Genomic DNA, 18,057 nt, shown 5'->3' on the forward strand with positions numbered 1-18,057 from the left:
AGAGCAGCCAAATGGTTTAGCAAACAAGAATGATCAGTACATGAGCAAGCTCTCTTGAGTATCTGCTAACTTCTCTAGGGTGTGGCCATGGGGCCTGATATGGTAATGGAATGCTAAATCAAGAAGGTAATGTAAAAATTGATCTAGGACAATTAAAATTCCTGGTACTGTACGCTTGTAGGAGCAAACCTGAAATACCTCTATAGGGAGACATAGACAGCTCAGGGCTTGCAGGAATCCCACACTGGGGAGTGAGTGGGTTAGAGACATGAGATTTCTGTCCAAAATTACCAACTCCATAAAGAAATAAGTCATAATGAACTGGAAATAGAAAATTTTATAGTGACATAAACATTATAGGGGTAAAAGGAGGATTCAATACAAATTATAAAATAGGAGTAAAAGTAGGATTCAGTACAAATTATAAAATAGTATAGCATTAAAGTTTTTTTTGAAAGACCAAAAGTGAATTTCTAGAAATTAAAATATATAATCACTGAAAATTTAAACTAGTGCACAGGTAAACCATTAAGAACACCTGCAGAGAATTAGTGAGTGGAGGAATGTTGAAGAGAGGTAAATAGAGGGAAAATGTGAAAGAGTAGGCATGGATTGGAGAATAAGATATCCAGTATGTATCTAATAAGAATTGCTGAATGGGAGAGACAATGGCTAATAATTTTCCAGAATTTAAGAAAAGCATGAGTCTTCAGAATAAGGACGCTTACCAAATCTTGAACAAGATAAATAAAAGCAAATCTGAAGAACACACACACACATACACACACACAAAATCTTAAAGGAAAGCAGAGAGAAAAGGCATATTACCTCAGAGAAATTAGTTAAATTGCCAGCAGACTTCTCCTCATCAGTAACAGATGCCAGAAGAAAACTAATACCTTCCAAATGCTGAAGGAGTAACAGTTACTTTAGAATTCTATATGCAATTAAATTACTACTTAATGAAAAAAGGAAATATTCATTAGATATAATAATTCTAAACCTTTTCTCAATAACATAGCCTAAAAGCATATAAATTAAAAACTGGCAATTTATAAGAAGAAATTAACATCCACAATCTGAGTTGGGAAAATTCAATACATTTTTTCTCAATTTGATTAACTAGACTAAACTTTGAGAGTAGAGAGGCTATAAACAAAACATTAAATACTTACTCTGGCTTGATCTAACTTATCAGACGCAAAACATACATTATTTTCATTTATAGCTGGGAAAATCAAAAAGAAATGAGGGCTTCCCTGGTGGCTCAGTGGTTGAGAGTCCACCTGCCGATGCAGGGGACACGTGTTCGTGCCATGGTCCGGGAAGATCCCACATGCCGCGGAGCAGCTGGGCCCGTGAGCCATGGCCGCTGAGTCTGCACGTCCGGAGCCTGTGCTCCGCAAAGGGAGAGGCCCGTGTACCGCAAAAAAAAAAAAAAAATGAAACTGACCAAGCACAAAACATAAAGGAAATCTTAATGAATTCTTTGACTAGAGTATATAGTAAACTTAGAAATAAATAATAAAAAGACAGCACTCTGCCCCCAGGCCTCTGACCATTCTATTTGAAAATTTAAAACTTATTAGCAGTGAGTAGAAATCATAATTGGAAACTGAAACACCTAGAGCTAAACAGTAATGAAAATATATATAAAAACCTATGTGGGAAGCCACTAAAGTGATACTTAGAAAAATAGTGGAGTTTTTTTTTTTTTTGGAGTTTTAAATATAAGGAATTTTTTCCCAAAATTATTCCCTCCAAAAGGAGATTTATATTTGTTTCATAGGAACTGTCTCATTGCAAGATGTTCTCTTTCTCTTGAGCATGGAAGTACTATTTAAGAAAGGCACATTGACCTGAAATGCCTTTACTACATGTCAGTTTGGAAAGCTCATGGAGCTCATCTGATAAGTGATTTAAGTGAAAAAAAGAGGCTAAGAAGTCTAGAGGAGATCTGGTTTTAAGTCACTTAAAAATAACACATCTAGTTATACTGTGGATATTAAAATATATTCCAACAATACAAATAGGAAAAAATAACGTCCTACTAATGTTTTCTATAAATGGGTAATTGTGGCTTGGGATAAAAATGTTAATTTTAGTGATAGATTCAAAAAGTACTTTATGTAATCTGGAAAATTTACTGTGATTCAGAAGTTTGATATAGATGCTCATGTCTGGTGTGTGAGGAATTTAGATTATTTTACATAATCAGATGATAATTACTTGAAAATAGTCTCACTGGCAAAATAGGGAGATCATTTCATGTTTGGAATTACCTTATGGTGGGACATTTTTAGTTTGTGACCTTAATGCATGTTATTAGAAAAAAAGATTGGAAATTACTTAGGTAAACTTTCAATTTCAGGGATTAGAATATGAGCCTCAGAGTAAAAGCCAATTAATGAGAAGAAAAATGATGAGAAAAAGGACAGAAATTAACAAAACAAAAATAAAAGAAACAAGAAGATCAACAAAACTGAAAGCTGGTTTTTAGACCAATAAATGAAGCAAACTTCTGGCAAGATTAATCAAGCAAAAACTAAGGCAAAAATTAACAGTATTAGGAATGGAAAGGGGATCATAACTGTAGATGTAGTAGAGATATAAAAAAAATCATGAGAGAATACTATGAATAACTTTATAGAAATATGTCACCAAAACTTGCGGAAAAAGCAGATTTGACTGTGGGGTGTAGGGATTTAAGTCATGTTTTAGCCATGTTGTATTTGAGGTATCATTTAGATATTGAGCAAGCCAAGTTAGCCAAGCAAGTCTGGAGATACAGATTTGGGAGTTACTAGTTTATAAATGATGTAAAAGGTTGGTTTTTGAGGCTGTTTTAAGACCTGAGATGAATTTGATAGTAGGGGTGAAAAGAGGATTTAGAAGTGGAAGATAGGACTGAAGTACAGTTAGGTTCATGAAGGTAGGTGATTGTAGGTAGGGAATATTTATCTATCATTTCCTAGCTAAGAGTTAGGAAATGAGGAATTTAATACTTCTAACTGAATTTCATAGCCCATTGTATTAGATGAGAAATTTCTCTTGATGCAGTTCCCTGTATGGGGAGAGGTTCATTGACATGTGATTGGCTAAAATTTAGAGAAACGACCTTACTTTGATCCTTTGTTTTTATTTCAATTTGGAGAATTTTCAGTTTTATTAATAATAGTATCTTAAAAAGCAATTGATAATATATTTTTAAAATACAAAAGTAATTCTATATTAATTTAGTTGATAGTGTAATGAATAAAATTTCTTGGCAAAGATATTACTTATATAAGCTGATTTTCAGGTAATTAATATATTTCTTACTATAGGTTTTCAAATTGGAATGATAATCATTTTTTTCTGGACAACTAAATGGTTAAAAATGTTACATCTTTTGGTAGGTTTGTAGGGGGAAAATCCAATTTTGTTAGATGTCTGTGAGAACATTTACCCTGAAATAGTCCATTGTTTTTCCTGGATTAAGATTTACTTCTTTTGCCTGAGCGTGAGAATATATAATTTAACATTGGTCTTCAGGACAATTCTGTATTTCCGTGAAGACCATTAGCTTGCTGATGAGTAGCATGCAGATTACTAGTGTGCAGACTATGGCTGTTTTATCTACCTTAGGTGAAAAAGTTACTCTTAATGTTATTTGTCTCTACTTGGACTTTTAAATTTTCAAGGAGGAAAAATAATTTTCTTTAAAAAGTTATCTTTTTGTAGTTTACATTAATCAGTATTTACTTTTTTGTCTTTGGCAGTACAGAAGAAAGGTTGAGAAGTGTTCCTGAATTCATTTCTTTAGAATCTGAATCTATCTGTTCTCTTCTTTGCCGTCCCTCTTCTCTACCAGTCTGGGTATAGGGGCAAACTTGACTCAGAAAGAGAAAGCATTTGGCCCTTAGTAATCTTTCCTTTGCTATGTGTTGTCTGTAATTAAATTAAAACTTTTAGTTGATGATTGAGATGCTTTATACTATGTTATTTGAGATGTGTGCTGTTTTAAATCACAGATATAAATATTTTAAAAGAATGTGAATAATAGAAGACATTGAAAATTAGAATAAAATGAGCTCCATGTTAATTGTAACATTTTAAAATGTTAGTTTAAAGTTTTCTTTATACAAATTATATTGTTAAGCAAAAATATTACTATATAAAAAGATAATAGATCAATTATGCTTTCTTTTCTTTAACAGAAGAACAGAATTCATAAAAGTGAAGAATTTTTAAAGAGGGTGACAAAAAGAGAAGGAAAATGCCGAAACCAGTAAGTGTATTTTATTACTTCTGACACTGCTTACTTAATAAAATATCAGTGGCATTAAGGTCCTTTCGAAACAAGGCAAAGTATTATGGTAGAGTTTTGGGGGGAAAAAAAGCACTGATATTACTGTTGTTTGCTTTAGATTAATGTGGCTAGAGTATGGTGTTATGTGGGCCAGTGATGAAGAGGTTTAGGTGACACTGTAATTAAGATTACTACAGGTTGTGGGGTCAAACTTAGTTCTTATCCTTGCCCTGCCACTTAACCTGACTGACCTTTGTTAGATTAGTTCAATCTCTCCAATTCTTAATTTCTTCACATATAAAATGGAGATACAATTAGTTACTTACTGGAGAGTCTGGTGAGGATTAGAAGATCCTGGTACATATACATTCAGTGCTTAGTAAAAAGTAACTTAGTGTTAAACAGGAGAAAATAATGAGAGGTCAGAAGGATCCATGCAGTATTAATTTTCTCATAATTCTAGCTTTGATGCTAGTGATACCAGTGCTGATATTATATATAGTCCTAGATTTTTGATTTAATGGTATATATGTGATCATTTTATTAAGTTTTATAATTATATAATTTGTGACTAAGGTTTATTCTTTTATCTTATGATAAATGTACTTTTCTTCATCTAACAAAATCGGGGATTTTTTTTCAAGAATTTTTCGGCCAGTTATCTTTTTAAGAAAATCATTGGTTGTGGTTATTTGAATTTTCTGGCATGAATGTCACTTTCGAATTACTTTTAAACATTTAGCAGGTAAAAAAGTGCATTGTTGGAGGGAGAGAAGAATAAAAGGAAGTGAAAGGCATAATCAATACAAAGCAAGAATTAAATTTTTGCTTGCAGATGACATAATTTGCAGATGACATAATTATGTAAATAACCTGGAATTTACAAAACAACTATTAGAACTAATAACAGAATTTAGCAAGACTGTTGGACATAAGGTTATATTTTTAAAAAATCAGTTTTCTGTTTTATATACTAGCAGCAAAATTCAAAAAATGAAATAATTCCATTTGTAATAGCATCGAAAACATAAAGTATTTAGGAATAACTTTACAGAGGCTGTACAAGATCTCTATGCCGAAAACTTATAAGTACTTAAAAAGACCAAAATATATACAAAAATAAACGTTGGTCATAGATATGTCTAGAAAATATTACTACAATGTCTGTTGTCCCCAAATATATTGATAGATTGAATGTAATTCTAATCAGTTGAATCCCTTTGGTTAAAATTGACTAGCTGATTATAAAATGTTTATGGAAGAGCCAAAACTTATGTGGAATAGCTAAAGCAATAGCTAGTGGGAAGCAGCCGCATAGCACAGGGATATCAGCTCGGTGCTTTGTGACCACCTAGAGGCGTGGGATAGGGAGGGTGGGAGGGAGACGCAAGAGGGAGGGGATATGGGGATATATTTATACATATACCTGATTCACTTTGTTGTACAGCAGAAACTAAGAAAGCATTGTAAAGCAATTATACTCCAATAAAGATGTTAAAAAAAAAAAGAAAAGGGTGGGGCTTCCCTGATGGCACAGTGGTTAGAAGTCTGCCTGCCAGTGCGGGGACACAGGTTTGAGCCCTAGTCCGGGAAGATCCCCCATGCCGCGGAGGAACCAAGCTGATGCGTGACAACTACTGAGCCTGAGCTCTAGAGCCTGTGAGCCACAACTACTGAAGCCCGCGTGCCTAGAGCCCGTGCTCCACAACAAGAGAGACCACCACAGTGAGAGGCCCTCACACTGCAAGGAAGAGTAGCCCCCACTCACTGCAGCCAGAGAAAAGACCTCACGCAGCAACAAAGACCCAGCACAGCCAAAAATAAATAAATAAATTTATTTAAGAAATAAATAAAAAAAAAAACAAGGGTGGAGCACTTATACTCCTGGATTTCAACACTTATTTTCAGGCAACAAAAATAAGACAGTGTGGCATTAAAATATTAGATAATAGGATCAGTGGAACAAATACACATCTCCACACACAAGGTTGTCACACAATTCAATGGGGAAATTAAATTCTTTTCAAGAAATGATGTTGGAACAAAGAGTTATCCATACAGAAAAATACGAATCTTGACTCTTATATCACAGTTTACACAAACAACTAACTCTGAATGGATCACAGGCCTAAATTAACAGGCCCAAACTATAAAACTTCTACAAGAAAATAGAAAACATTTTTGCAGTCATGGTGTAGGCAAAGATTTCTTTGATGGTACACAGAAAGTTTGAAGCATTAAAAAAAAAATTGAACATCAAAATTAAAAAGTTTGCTATTTGGAGAAAGGAGCCCACGTTTCCGTAGAGCAGGAACTCCTGGCTCGGGGTCTCGTCCCTCTGCCGTCACGGAACTGCCCCGGAGCCTGAGGGGAGGCGGCCTCCCTGAGGCTGCCAGCTCTGGAGGGGCCCCGGTGGCCGAAGCCATGACAGTCGTGGGGACCGCGGGCAGGCCATGTGTATGAAAGTCTCTTGGTGCTGCAGCCAGGAGTCAGTGCTGTGCCTCTGAGGTGGGAGAGCCAACGTTAGGACACTGGTCCACAGGAGACCTCCCAGCTCCACGTAATTTCACACAGCGAAAATCTCTCAGAGATCTCCATCTCAACACCAACACCCAGCTTCACTCAATGACCAGCAAGCTACAGTTCTGGACACCCTATGCCAAACAATTAGCAAGACAGGAACACAAACCCACCCATTAGCAGAGAGGCTGCCTAAAATCATAATAAGTCCACAGACACCCCAAAACACACCACCAGACGTGGAGCTGCCCACCAGAAAGACAAGATCCAGCCTCATCCACGAGAACACAGGCACTAGTCCCCTCCACCAGGAAGGCTACACAACCCACTGAACCAACTTTAGCCACTGGGGACAGACACCAAAAACAACGGGAACTACGAACCTACAGCCTGCAAAAAGGAGACCCCAAACACAGTAAGATAAGCAAAATGAGAAGACAGAAAAACACAGCAGATGAAGGAGCAAGATAAAAACCCACCACCTAACAAATGAAGAGGAAATAGGCAATCTACCTGAAAACGAATTCAGAATAATTATAGTAAAGATGATCCAAAATCTTGGAAATAGAATAGAGAAAATGCAAGAAACATTTAACAAGGACCTAGAAGAAGTAACGATGAAACAAGCAACGATGAACAACACAATAAATAAAATTAAAAATACTCTAGAAGGGATCAATAGCAGAATAACTGAGGCAGAAGAGCGGATAACTGACCTGGAAGATAAAATAGTGGAAATAACGACTGCAGAGCAGAATAAAGAAAAAAGAATGAAAAGAACTGAGGACAGTCTCAGAGACCTCTGGGACAACATTAAACGTACCAACATTAGAATTATAAGGGTCCCAGAAGAAGAAGAGAAAAAGAAAGGGACTGAGAAAATATTTGAAGAGATTATAGTTGAAAACTTCGCTAATATGGGAAAGGAAATAGTTAAGTCCAGGAAGCACAGAGAGTCCCATACAGGATAACTCCAAGGAGAAACACGGTAAGACACATATTAATCAAACTGTCAAAAATTAAATACAAAGAAAACGTATTAAAAGCAGCAAGGGAAAACCAACAAATAACACACAAGGGAATCTCCATAAGGTTAACAGCTGATCTTTCAGCAGAAACTCTGCAAGCCAGAAGGGAGTGGCAAGACATATTTAAAGTGATGAAGGAGAAAAATCTACGACCAAGATTACTCTACCCAGCAAGGATCTCATTCAGATTTGATGGAGAAATTAAAACCTTTACAGAGAAGCAAAAACTGAGAGAGTTCAGCACCACCAAACCAGCATTACAACAAATGCTAAAGGATCTTCTCTAGGCAAGAAACACAAGAGAAGGAAAACACCTACAGTAACAAACCCAAAACAATTAAGAAAATGGGAATAGGAACATACATATCGATAATTACCTTAAATGTAAATGGATTAAAGGCTCCCACCAAAAGACACAGACTGGCTGAATGGATACAAAAATAAGACGCATATGTATGTTGTCTACAAGAGACCCACTTCAGACCTAGAGACACATACAGATTGAAATTAAGGGGATGGAAAAAGATATTCCATGCAAATGGAAACCAAAAGAAAGCTGGAGTAGCAATTCTCATATCAGACAAAATAGACTTTAAAATAAAGACTATTAGAAGAGACAAAGAAGGACACTACATAATGATCAAGGGGTCGACCCAAGAAGAAGATATAAAAATTGTAAATATTTATGCACCCAACATAGGAGCACCTCAATACATAAGACAAATACTAACAGCCATAAAAGGGGAAATCGACAGTAACACATTCATAGTAGGGGACTTTAACACCCCACTTTCACCAATGGACAGATCATCCAAAATGAAAGTAAATAAGGAAACACAAACTTTAATGATACATTAAACAAGATGGACTTAATTGATATTTATAGGATATTCCATCAAAAAAACAACAGAATACACATTTTTCTCAAGTGCTCATAGAACATTCTCCAGGATAGATCATATCTTGGGTCACAAATCAAGCCTTGTTAAATTTAAGAAAATTGAAATCGTATCAAGTATCTTTTCTGACCACAATGCTTTGAGACTAGATATCAATTACAGGAAAAGATCTGTAAAAAATACAAACACATGGAGGCTAAACAACACACTACTTAATAATGAAGTGATCACTGAAGAAATCAAAGAGGAAATCAAAAAATAACTAGAAACAAATGACAATGGAGACACGACGACCCAAAACCTATGGGATGCAGCAAAAGCAGTTCTAAGAGGGAAGTTTATAACAATACAATCCTACCTTAAGAAACAGGAAACATCTCAAATAAACAACCTAACCTTGCACCTAAAGCCGTTAGAGAAAGAAGAACCAAGGAACCCCAAAGGTAGCAGAAGGAAGGAAATCATAAAGATTACATCAGAAATAAATGAAGGAAACGATAGCAAAGATCAGTAAAACTAAAAGCTGGTTCTTTGAGAAGATAAACAAATTGATAAACCATTAGCCAGAGTCATCAAGAAAAGAAGGGAGAAGACTCAAATCAATAGAATTAGAAATGAAAAAGGAGAAGTAACAACTGACACTGCAGAAATACAAAAGATTGTGAGAGATTACTACAACCAACTCTATGCCAATAAAATGGACAACCTGGAAGAAATGGACAAATTCTTAGAAATGCACAACCTGCCAAGACTGAATCAGGAAGAAATAGAAAATATGAACAGACCAATCACAAGCAGTGAAATTGAAACTGTGACTAAAAATCTTCCAAGAAACAGAAGCCCAGGACCAGATGGCTTCACAGGCGAATTCTATCAAACATTTAGAGAAGAGTTAACACCTATCCTTCTCAAACTCTTCCAAAATATAGCAGAGGGAGGAACACTCCCAAACTCATTCTACGAGGCCACCATCAATCACCCTGATACCAAAACCAGGCAAGGATGTCACAAAGAAAGAAAACTACAGGCCAATATCACTGATGAACATAGATGCAAAAATCCTTAACAAAATACTAGCAAATAGAATCCAACAGCACATTTAGAGGATCATACATCATGATCAAGTGGTGTTTATTTAAGGAATGCGAGGATTCTTCAATATACGCAAATCAATCAATGTGATACACCATATTAACAAATTGAAGGAGAAAGACCATATGGTCATCTCAGTAGATGCAGAGAAAGCTTTCGACAAAATTCAGCACCAATTTATGATAAAAACTCTCCAGAAATTAGGCATAGAGGGAACTTCCCTCAACATAATAAAGGCCATATATGACAAACCGACAGCCAACATCATCCTCAATGGTGAAAAACTGAAAGCATTTCCACTAAGATGAGGAATAAGACAAGGTTGCCCACTCTTATTCAACATAGTTTTGGAAGTTTTAGCCACAGCAATTAGAGAAGAAAAGGAAATAAAAGGAATCCAAATTGGAAAAGAAGAAGTAAAGCTGTCACTGTTTGCAGATGACATGATACTATACATAGAGAATCCTAAAGATGCTACCAGAAAACTACTAGAGCTAATCAGTGAATTTGGTAAAGTAGCAGGATACAAAATTAATGCACAGAAATCTCTGGCATTCCTATACACTAATGATGAAAAACCTGAAAGTGAAATCAAGAAAACACTCCCATTTACCATTGCAACAAAAAGCATAAAATACCTAGGAATAAACCTACCTAAGTAGACAAAAGACCTGTATGCAGAAAATTATGACACTGATGAAAGGAATTAAAGATGATACAAATAGATGGAGAGATATACCATGTTCTTGGATTGGAAGAAGCAACATTGTGAAAATGACTCTACTACTGAAAGCAATCTACAAATTCAATGCAGTCCCTATCAAACTACCACTGGCGTTTTTCGCAGAACTAGAACAGAAAATTTCACAATTCGTATGGAAACCCAAAGACCCCGAATAGCCAAAGCAATCTTGAGAACGAAAAACGGAGCTGGAGAAATCAGGCTCCCTGACTTCAGACTATAGTACAAAGCTATAGTAATCAAGACAGTATGGTACTGGCACAGAAACAGAAATATAGATCAGTGGAACAGGATAGAAAGCCCAGAGATAAACCCACGCACATATGGTCACCTTGTCTTTGATAAAGCAGGCAGGAATGTACAGTGTACAAAGGACAGCCTCTTCAATAAGTGGTGCTGGGAAAACTGGATAGCTACATGTAAAAGAATGAGATTAGAACACTCCCTAACACCATACAGAAAAATCAGCTCAAAATGGGTTAAAGACCTAAATGTAAGGCCAGAAACTATCAAACTCTTAGAGGAAAACATAGGCAGAACACTCTATGACATAGATCACAGCAAGATCCTTTTTGACCCACCTCCTCCTAGAGAAATGGAAATAAAAACAAAAATAAACAAATGGGACCTAATGAAACTTCAAAGCTTTTGCACAGCAAAGGAAACCATAAACAAGACAAAAAGACAACCCTCAGAATGGGAGAAAATATTTGCAAATGAAGCAACTGACAAAAGATTAATCTCTGAAATTTACAAGCAGCTCATTCAGCTCAATAACAAAAAAACAAACAACCCAATCCAAAAATGGACAGAAGACCTAAGTAGACATTTCCTCAAAGAAGATATACAGACTGCCAACAAACACATGAAAGAATGCTCAACATCATTAATCATTAGAGAAATGCAAATCAAAACTACAATGAGATATCATCTCCCACCGGTCAGAATGGCCATCATCAAAAAATCTACAAACAATAAATGCTGGAGAGGGTGTGGGGAAAAGGGAACACTCTTGCACTGCTGGTGGGAATATGAATTGGTACAGCCACTATGGGGAACAGTATGGAGGTTCCTTAAAAAACTACAAATAGAACTACCATATGACCCAGCAATCCCACTACTGGGCATATACCCTGAGAAAACCATAATTCAGAAAGAGTCATGTACCAAAATGTTCATTGCAGCTCTATTTACAATAGCCAGGAGATGGAAACAACCTAAGTGTCCATCATCGGATGAATGGATAAAGTAGATGTGTCACATATATACAATGGAATATTACTCAGCCATAAAAAGAAATGAGATTGAGTTTTTTGTAGTGAGGTGGATGGACCTAGAGTCTGTCATACAGAGTGAAGTAAGTCAGAAAGAGAAAGACAAATACTGTATGCCAACACATGTATATATATATGGAATCTAAGAAAAAGAAAATGTCATGAAGAACCTAGGGGTAAGACAGGAATAAAGACAGACCTACTAGAGAATGGACTTGAGGATATGGGGAGGGCGATGGATAAGCTATGACAAAGTGAGAGAGTGGCATGGACATTCATACACTACGAAACGTAAAATGGATAGCTAGTGGGAAGCAGCCGCATAGCACAGGGAGATCAGCTTGGTGGTTTGTGACCACCTAGAGGGGTGGGATAGGGAGGGTGGGAGGGAGGGAGGCGCAAGAGGGAAGAGATATGGGAACATATGTATATGTATAACTGATTCACTTTGTTATAAAGCAGAAACTAACACACCATTGTAAAGCAATTATACTCCAATAAAGATGTTAAAAAAAATTATACCTCATTTAAGCCATTGAACCTAAACAAAATAAAAAAATAAAATGGGTTAATCAAAAAAAATTTGCCATTTGAAAGACAACAATAAGAAAGTAAAAAGGCAAGGCAGATTGGGGGAAAATAATTGCAGTATGGCATTCTTTTAGAACTCAATAAGACAACCCAATTTTTAAAAAGTGGACAAAAACTTTGAACATCTACTTCACAAAAGAAAATATATTAATAGCGAATAAGTAGTTGAAAATATCCTCAATATCTTTGGTTATCAGGGAAACATAAATTAAAAATACAGTGAGATTCCACTTTATATTTACCAGGGGAGCTATAATTAGACTGATAATACCTTGGCTGTAAGGATGTGGATCAACTAGAACTCTTATTTCTGATAGGAATGTGAAAGTTAAAAGTAGTTTGGAAAACTGTCTGAATAATTGAGTGGAGAACACTTATTTTTCCTAAGAGTAAGGATTAAAAATTATATATAAGGCTTCCCTGGTGGCGCAGTGGTTAGGAATCCGCCTGCCAACGCAGGGGACACAGGTTTGAGCCCTGGTCCAGGAAGGTCCCACGTGCCGCGGAGTAGCTAAGCCCTTAGCCACAACTGCTGAGCCTTTGCTCTAGAGCCCGTAACTACTGAAGCATGCTCACTATTTATGACTAGGCTGAAAAGTGGCCTTATATCTGTCTCTTCTGTTCATGTTCTGTTGGTGAGACCTTAGTCACATAGCCATACCTAATTGAAAGAGACATTGAGAAATGTTCTTGTAGCTCAGTAGCCATGTCAAACGGTAATTCTGTTAGATTTTGGTGGTCAAACAGCAAGTAGTCTCTGCTACAATCGTCGTTAGTTTTAAGGAGAAAAATCATATAATAAATTCAGAGCAGTTGCTAAAATTGAACAACTATTCATGATTTAAAAGTAAAAACCAATACTTCTTAAGCTAAGTATCGAAGAAAACCTATAACAAAAGTAATTCTTAATTTGCTTAACAGTGGAAGCTTTTCTTTTAAGATCGGGGACAAGACAAAATGTACACACTATCACTGCTGCTGTTCAACATTGAACAGAAAGCCTGTGCAGAAAAATTAAAAACTCTAGTACTGGAAAGGAAGAAACACTTTGAAGATGTTAAGGTATTTATTTATATCGGGTTGGCAAATTATGGCCCATAGGCCAAAGCCAGCCCACCACTTGTTTTTGTACAACCTTCAAGCTAAGAATGAGTCTTACATTTTCAATGGTTGAAAAAAAAATCAAAAGAATAGTAATATTTCATGACTTGAAAATTATATGAAATTCAAATTTCAATGTCTATAAAGTTTTGTTGGAACACAGTATGCTCATTGTTAATTATCTATAACTGCTTTTCTGCTATAGCAGGAGAATTGAGTAGATGCAGCAGACAGTATGGTCTGCAAAGCCTGAAATATTCACTATTTGTACTTTTACAGAAAAAGTTTTCTGACACCTGGTTTATATAAATACAAGAATTTACATTTTAACAGTTGGCAAGGGAGCTGATAAAAGGATCAATATAAAAATCAATTGCATTTCTACAGAAGTAAAACCAGAAAAAATTTTGGAAAGATACTTCATCATAATTATGACCCTGTGTTTGAAACGCTTTAAGCTAGATGAGTTTCAGTAGTTGGAATTCTTTGGATTTTAGAAAGGTGAATATACAATGTATTATGTGCATAAGTAGTGTTATGAAATTTCCATCAAGGTCTGTTGCATCACATCAGTATTTCTGTAGATCGGTGTGTGAATATCCATTTGAAGTGGGATAAATTAATTCACCAGGTGGACTTATTTCAATTGTTTTTGCTAGAAATTAGCTAATAAACTAGAGTTTTCAATGCATTTAGGATATCTTGGGTTTATGAACCTATAATTATAATAGCTATAAAACCATAGGAGAAAGATATCTTAAATGATTAATATGATTTTTCTGGAGGAAATTATAAACATTTTTTAAAAAGATCTTAAAGAAGACCTAAATCAATGCATAGAAAGAACCATACACTTGGATAGTAAGAGTCAATATTGAAAAGATGTCATTTTTTACCCCAAGAGGCTGATGAATTTAGTGTAGTTCCAATTTAAATCATAATGTGGTGTTTTGAAAAATTTATAATTATATGTGGAGTCAAGAGCAAGAACAAAGAGACAAGAATAGCCAAAACAGTTCTGAAAATAATAAGGGATGACTTGCCATACCAGATATCAAGACTTATTTAAAGATACAGTAATTCAGACAATATGGTATTGGCAGAATAGTTCAATTGAACAGTACAACAGAATAGCACAAAATAAGACCCATACCTATGGACATTAGATTTGTGACAGTGCAGTCTTTGGAGAGTGAATGAAGTAATCAATATACATCATGTTTGGATGTTTAAAATCACTGTATTATTATCCCTCTGGGGATTAGGAAATGAAATTGGATTTCTACCTTAAATCATAAGCAAAAATCATTGAAGACAAACTATGAAAAACAAAACTTTGATAGGAAATATAAGAATATCTTTATGACTCCAGACTAGGGAAGGATTTCTTTGCTTTTTTTAAAAAAAATTTTATTTTATATTGGGGTATAGTTGATTTACAGTGTTGTGTTAAAAATTTTCTTAAATATGGCAAAAAATTGATATCTGCATGTAAAACATTGATAAATTCAACATTAAAATTTTAAAAATGTTTATCATAGAGAGGAACTCTTCATAAAACAGAAGGGCAAGCTACAAACTAGTAGATTTCTTTGTAATGCAAGTAACTGACAAAGGATTAATATCTAGAATATATAAAGATCTCCCACATATGAGTAAGAAAAAGACAACCCAATAGAAAATAAGCAATACATGTGAACAGACATTGTGAAAGATGGGGAGACAGAGTGGTCAATAAGCATATTATATTACTTTTCTATTGCTCTATAACAAATTATCACAAATTTGGTAGCTTGAAACAACACACATCTATTATCTCACAGTTTTATACGCTAGAAATATGGGATGGTATGAATGGGTTCTCTGCTCAGGGTCTCACTACCCTGAAGTCAAGGTGTAGCTCAACTGCATTCTCATCTGAAGTTTGGGGTTCTCTTTCAAGCTCATTCCTATCATTGGCACAATCCATTGCCTTGCAGAATGATCTATCCTTCTTTACTGGTGAATGAAGTCCCCATTTTCTTGCTAGCTGTTGGCCAGGGGTCTCTCTTAGTCCTAGAGTGTGGTGTGTGTGACAAGTCCTTTGCTCATGCCCCCTCCAATTCAGCAGTGGAGAACCTCTTTAATGTCAAAGTCCTCTCACACTTTAAATCTCTCTGACTTCTGCACCCAGTCAGAGAAAACTCTTTGCTTTTAAAGGAATCATGTGATTATCTCAGGCCCACCCACAATGATTTTCCTATCTTAAGGTCAACTGATTAGTAACCTTAAGTACATCTGCAAAATCCCTTTTGTCTTGTAATGTTAACATAATCATGGGAGTAAGGTAGGGGTGGGGGCGAGGAGATCATGGGGGCTGTCTTAAAATTCTGCATATCACACATAAGAAAAAGTTCCCAACTTCATTAGGGATCAAGAACCTGCATATTAACACCATATTGAGATACCATTTTGTACCCACTAGATTGTTAAACATTAAAAAATCAGATTATATCCACTATTAGTGAAAATATAGAGCAGCAGGAATTATTATTTATGGGAGTGTAAATTGATACAATCATGTTGGAAGACAATTCAGCATTACATTGTAAAGTTGAAGCTATGCATACTTTATCACCCAGGAATTCTGAGTTATACTTCTAGAGAAACTCAGACACATGCACTAGGAGACATGTAGAAGAATGTTCATAGCAGTATTGTTCTTAATAACCAAAAAATTGGAAACAATTTAATGTCAATCGATAGGAAAATGGTAAATGAATTACTGTCTAGTCACATAAAGATGAATGAATTGCAACTACTCACAAAAACATCAGTGAATCTTAGAAATATAATTGTGAAAAGGCAAACTATAGTGTAGAAAAATTTTTGTTTAAACCTTTTATTGAAATAGAATATACATATGCAAAAGAATATATGTGTGTAGTTGATGAATTTTCATAAAATATACATATGTAATCATTGCCCACATCAAGAAGGACTTTATTAGCAAGTATTATACAATTTTAATACAGCTATGCAGCTAAAAATCAAAAACTAAACAATATTTTACATATAGATACCTACATTTGTGACAGAACTATTGTTTTTTAAAAAGCTAAGGGGATGACAAACACAAAATTTAGGTTAGTACTTACCTGTGGGCATTGGGGTCAGGGAATTCACAAAGAAGAAATACACTGGTGACATTTTTTGTCATTTCTAGTTTTTAAGTTGAATGGTAGATTTATGGGTAAAGGAGAACCTTTTCTTTGTTCAAAATGTTCTGACACCAAAAATGAAAACATTTTCTTTATTCAGAATGTTCTGATACCAAATGTGTGGGTTTTCCATACCAAGCAGTTCTCCAATTCTATGTGGATACCAGTTGTGTGTCCTGCAATTTAATTTGTTCTGACACAACTACCCAGAATTAGCGCAGACCCACCGGACTGCTCTGGACTTCTGAAGCAAATCACAGGTAGTGCAAGTGACTCACACTTCTGTCTAACTTGGCTAACTTTTGGGGATTCCCACGATCCCCTCTTCAGATTCTATAATTTGCTATATATAACAGCTCACAGAACTCAGGGAAACACTTTACTTACTATTACTAGTTAATATGAAGGGTACTATAAAGGATACAAATGAAACAGATGAAGAAGGTGAGGTCCAGAAGGGTCCCGAGTGAAGGAGTTTCTGTCTTTGTGGAGTTTGCAGTGCACCACCCTCTCAGCAGGAAGAAGCAGGGAAGCTCTCTGAACCCTTTCGTTTAGGGTTTTATGGAGGTTCCATTTCATAGGTGTGATTGATTAAATCATTGGACATTGATGATCAGCTCATTCCCCAGCCTTTCCCCTCCTGGGCAGTCGGGGTGGGTGTCTAAAAGGTTCAATCCTCTAATCATGTGATTGGTTTCTCTGGCTACCAGCCTCCATTCTGAAGCTATTAGGGCCTGTCTGGAGTCACCTCATTAACATAAACTCTATTATGGTTGAAAGGAGCTTATTATGAATAACAAAAGATCCTCCTCTCACATCTATCACTCAGGAAATTCCAGCGATTTTAGGAGCTCTGCCAGGAACCAGGATGAAGACCAAATATATATTTATTGTTATGTTACAGTGGGTTTTATTTTGTTATGCTTCATTGTCTATATATGTTACAAGTATTTTATGTGTATTAATATTTCCTAAAGGATTATTTTAAAGAAGGAGCTCTATAAGATTTTTTTGACTAGAGAAGGTATTTCAGATAAAAGTACATGTGTGGAGGTACATGTGGTTGTTAGCATGAGTAAAATGTAAGGGGAAATAAGTCTGATTTAGAGTTCTAATAGTGTGAGTTAAAAAGATAGGTTTTTACCATATCATGGTGAATTCTAGGTGAAGATGCTATTCTGGAGTAAAAATTATTTTGGTTAAGGCATGTTACGTTTTTGGTGAGATATCCACCTAGAAAGGTATTTACACCCAAAAATTGGAATTTAAAAAAGTTTAGCAAATAAAAGGCAATAGATGTATGGTTTTTATAAAGTGAA

General features: G+C 35.5%; 1 protein-coding gene across 4 annotated transcripts in view; it reads left to right on the forward strand.

Annotated features, from left to right (window-relative positions):
* Positions 1 to 18,057, forward strand: part of RDX (radixin) — a 102,836-nt gene that overhangs the window by 9,973 nt on the left and 74,806 nt on the right. For all 4 annotated transcript variants that reach the window (XM_019941927.3, XM_073808232.1, XM_019941926.3 and 1 more), the window contains exon 2: positions 4,200 to 4,270. In XM_019941927.3, coding sequence (XP_019797486.1) covers positions 4,259 to 4,270 — 12 coding nt within the window. In that variant the 5' untranslated portion in view covers positions 4,200 to 4,258. The remainder of the gene's footprint in view (positions 1 to 4,199; positions 4,271 to 18,057) is intronic.

Source organism: Tursiops truncatus, chromosome 8 (genome assembly GCF_011762595.2).
Source record: "Tursiops truncatus isolate mTurTru1 chromosome 8, mTurTru1.mat.Y, whole genome shotgun sequence".
Classification (NCBI taxonomy): domain Eukaryota; kingdom Metazoa; phylum Chordata; class Mammalia; order Artiodactyla; family Delphinidae; genus Tursiops; species Tursiops truncatus.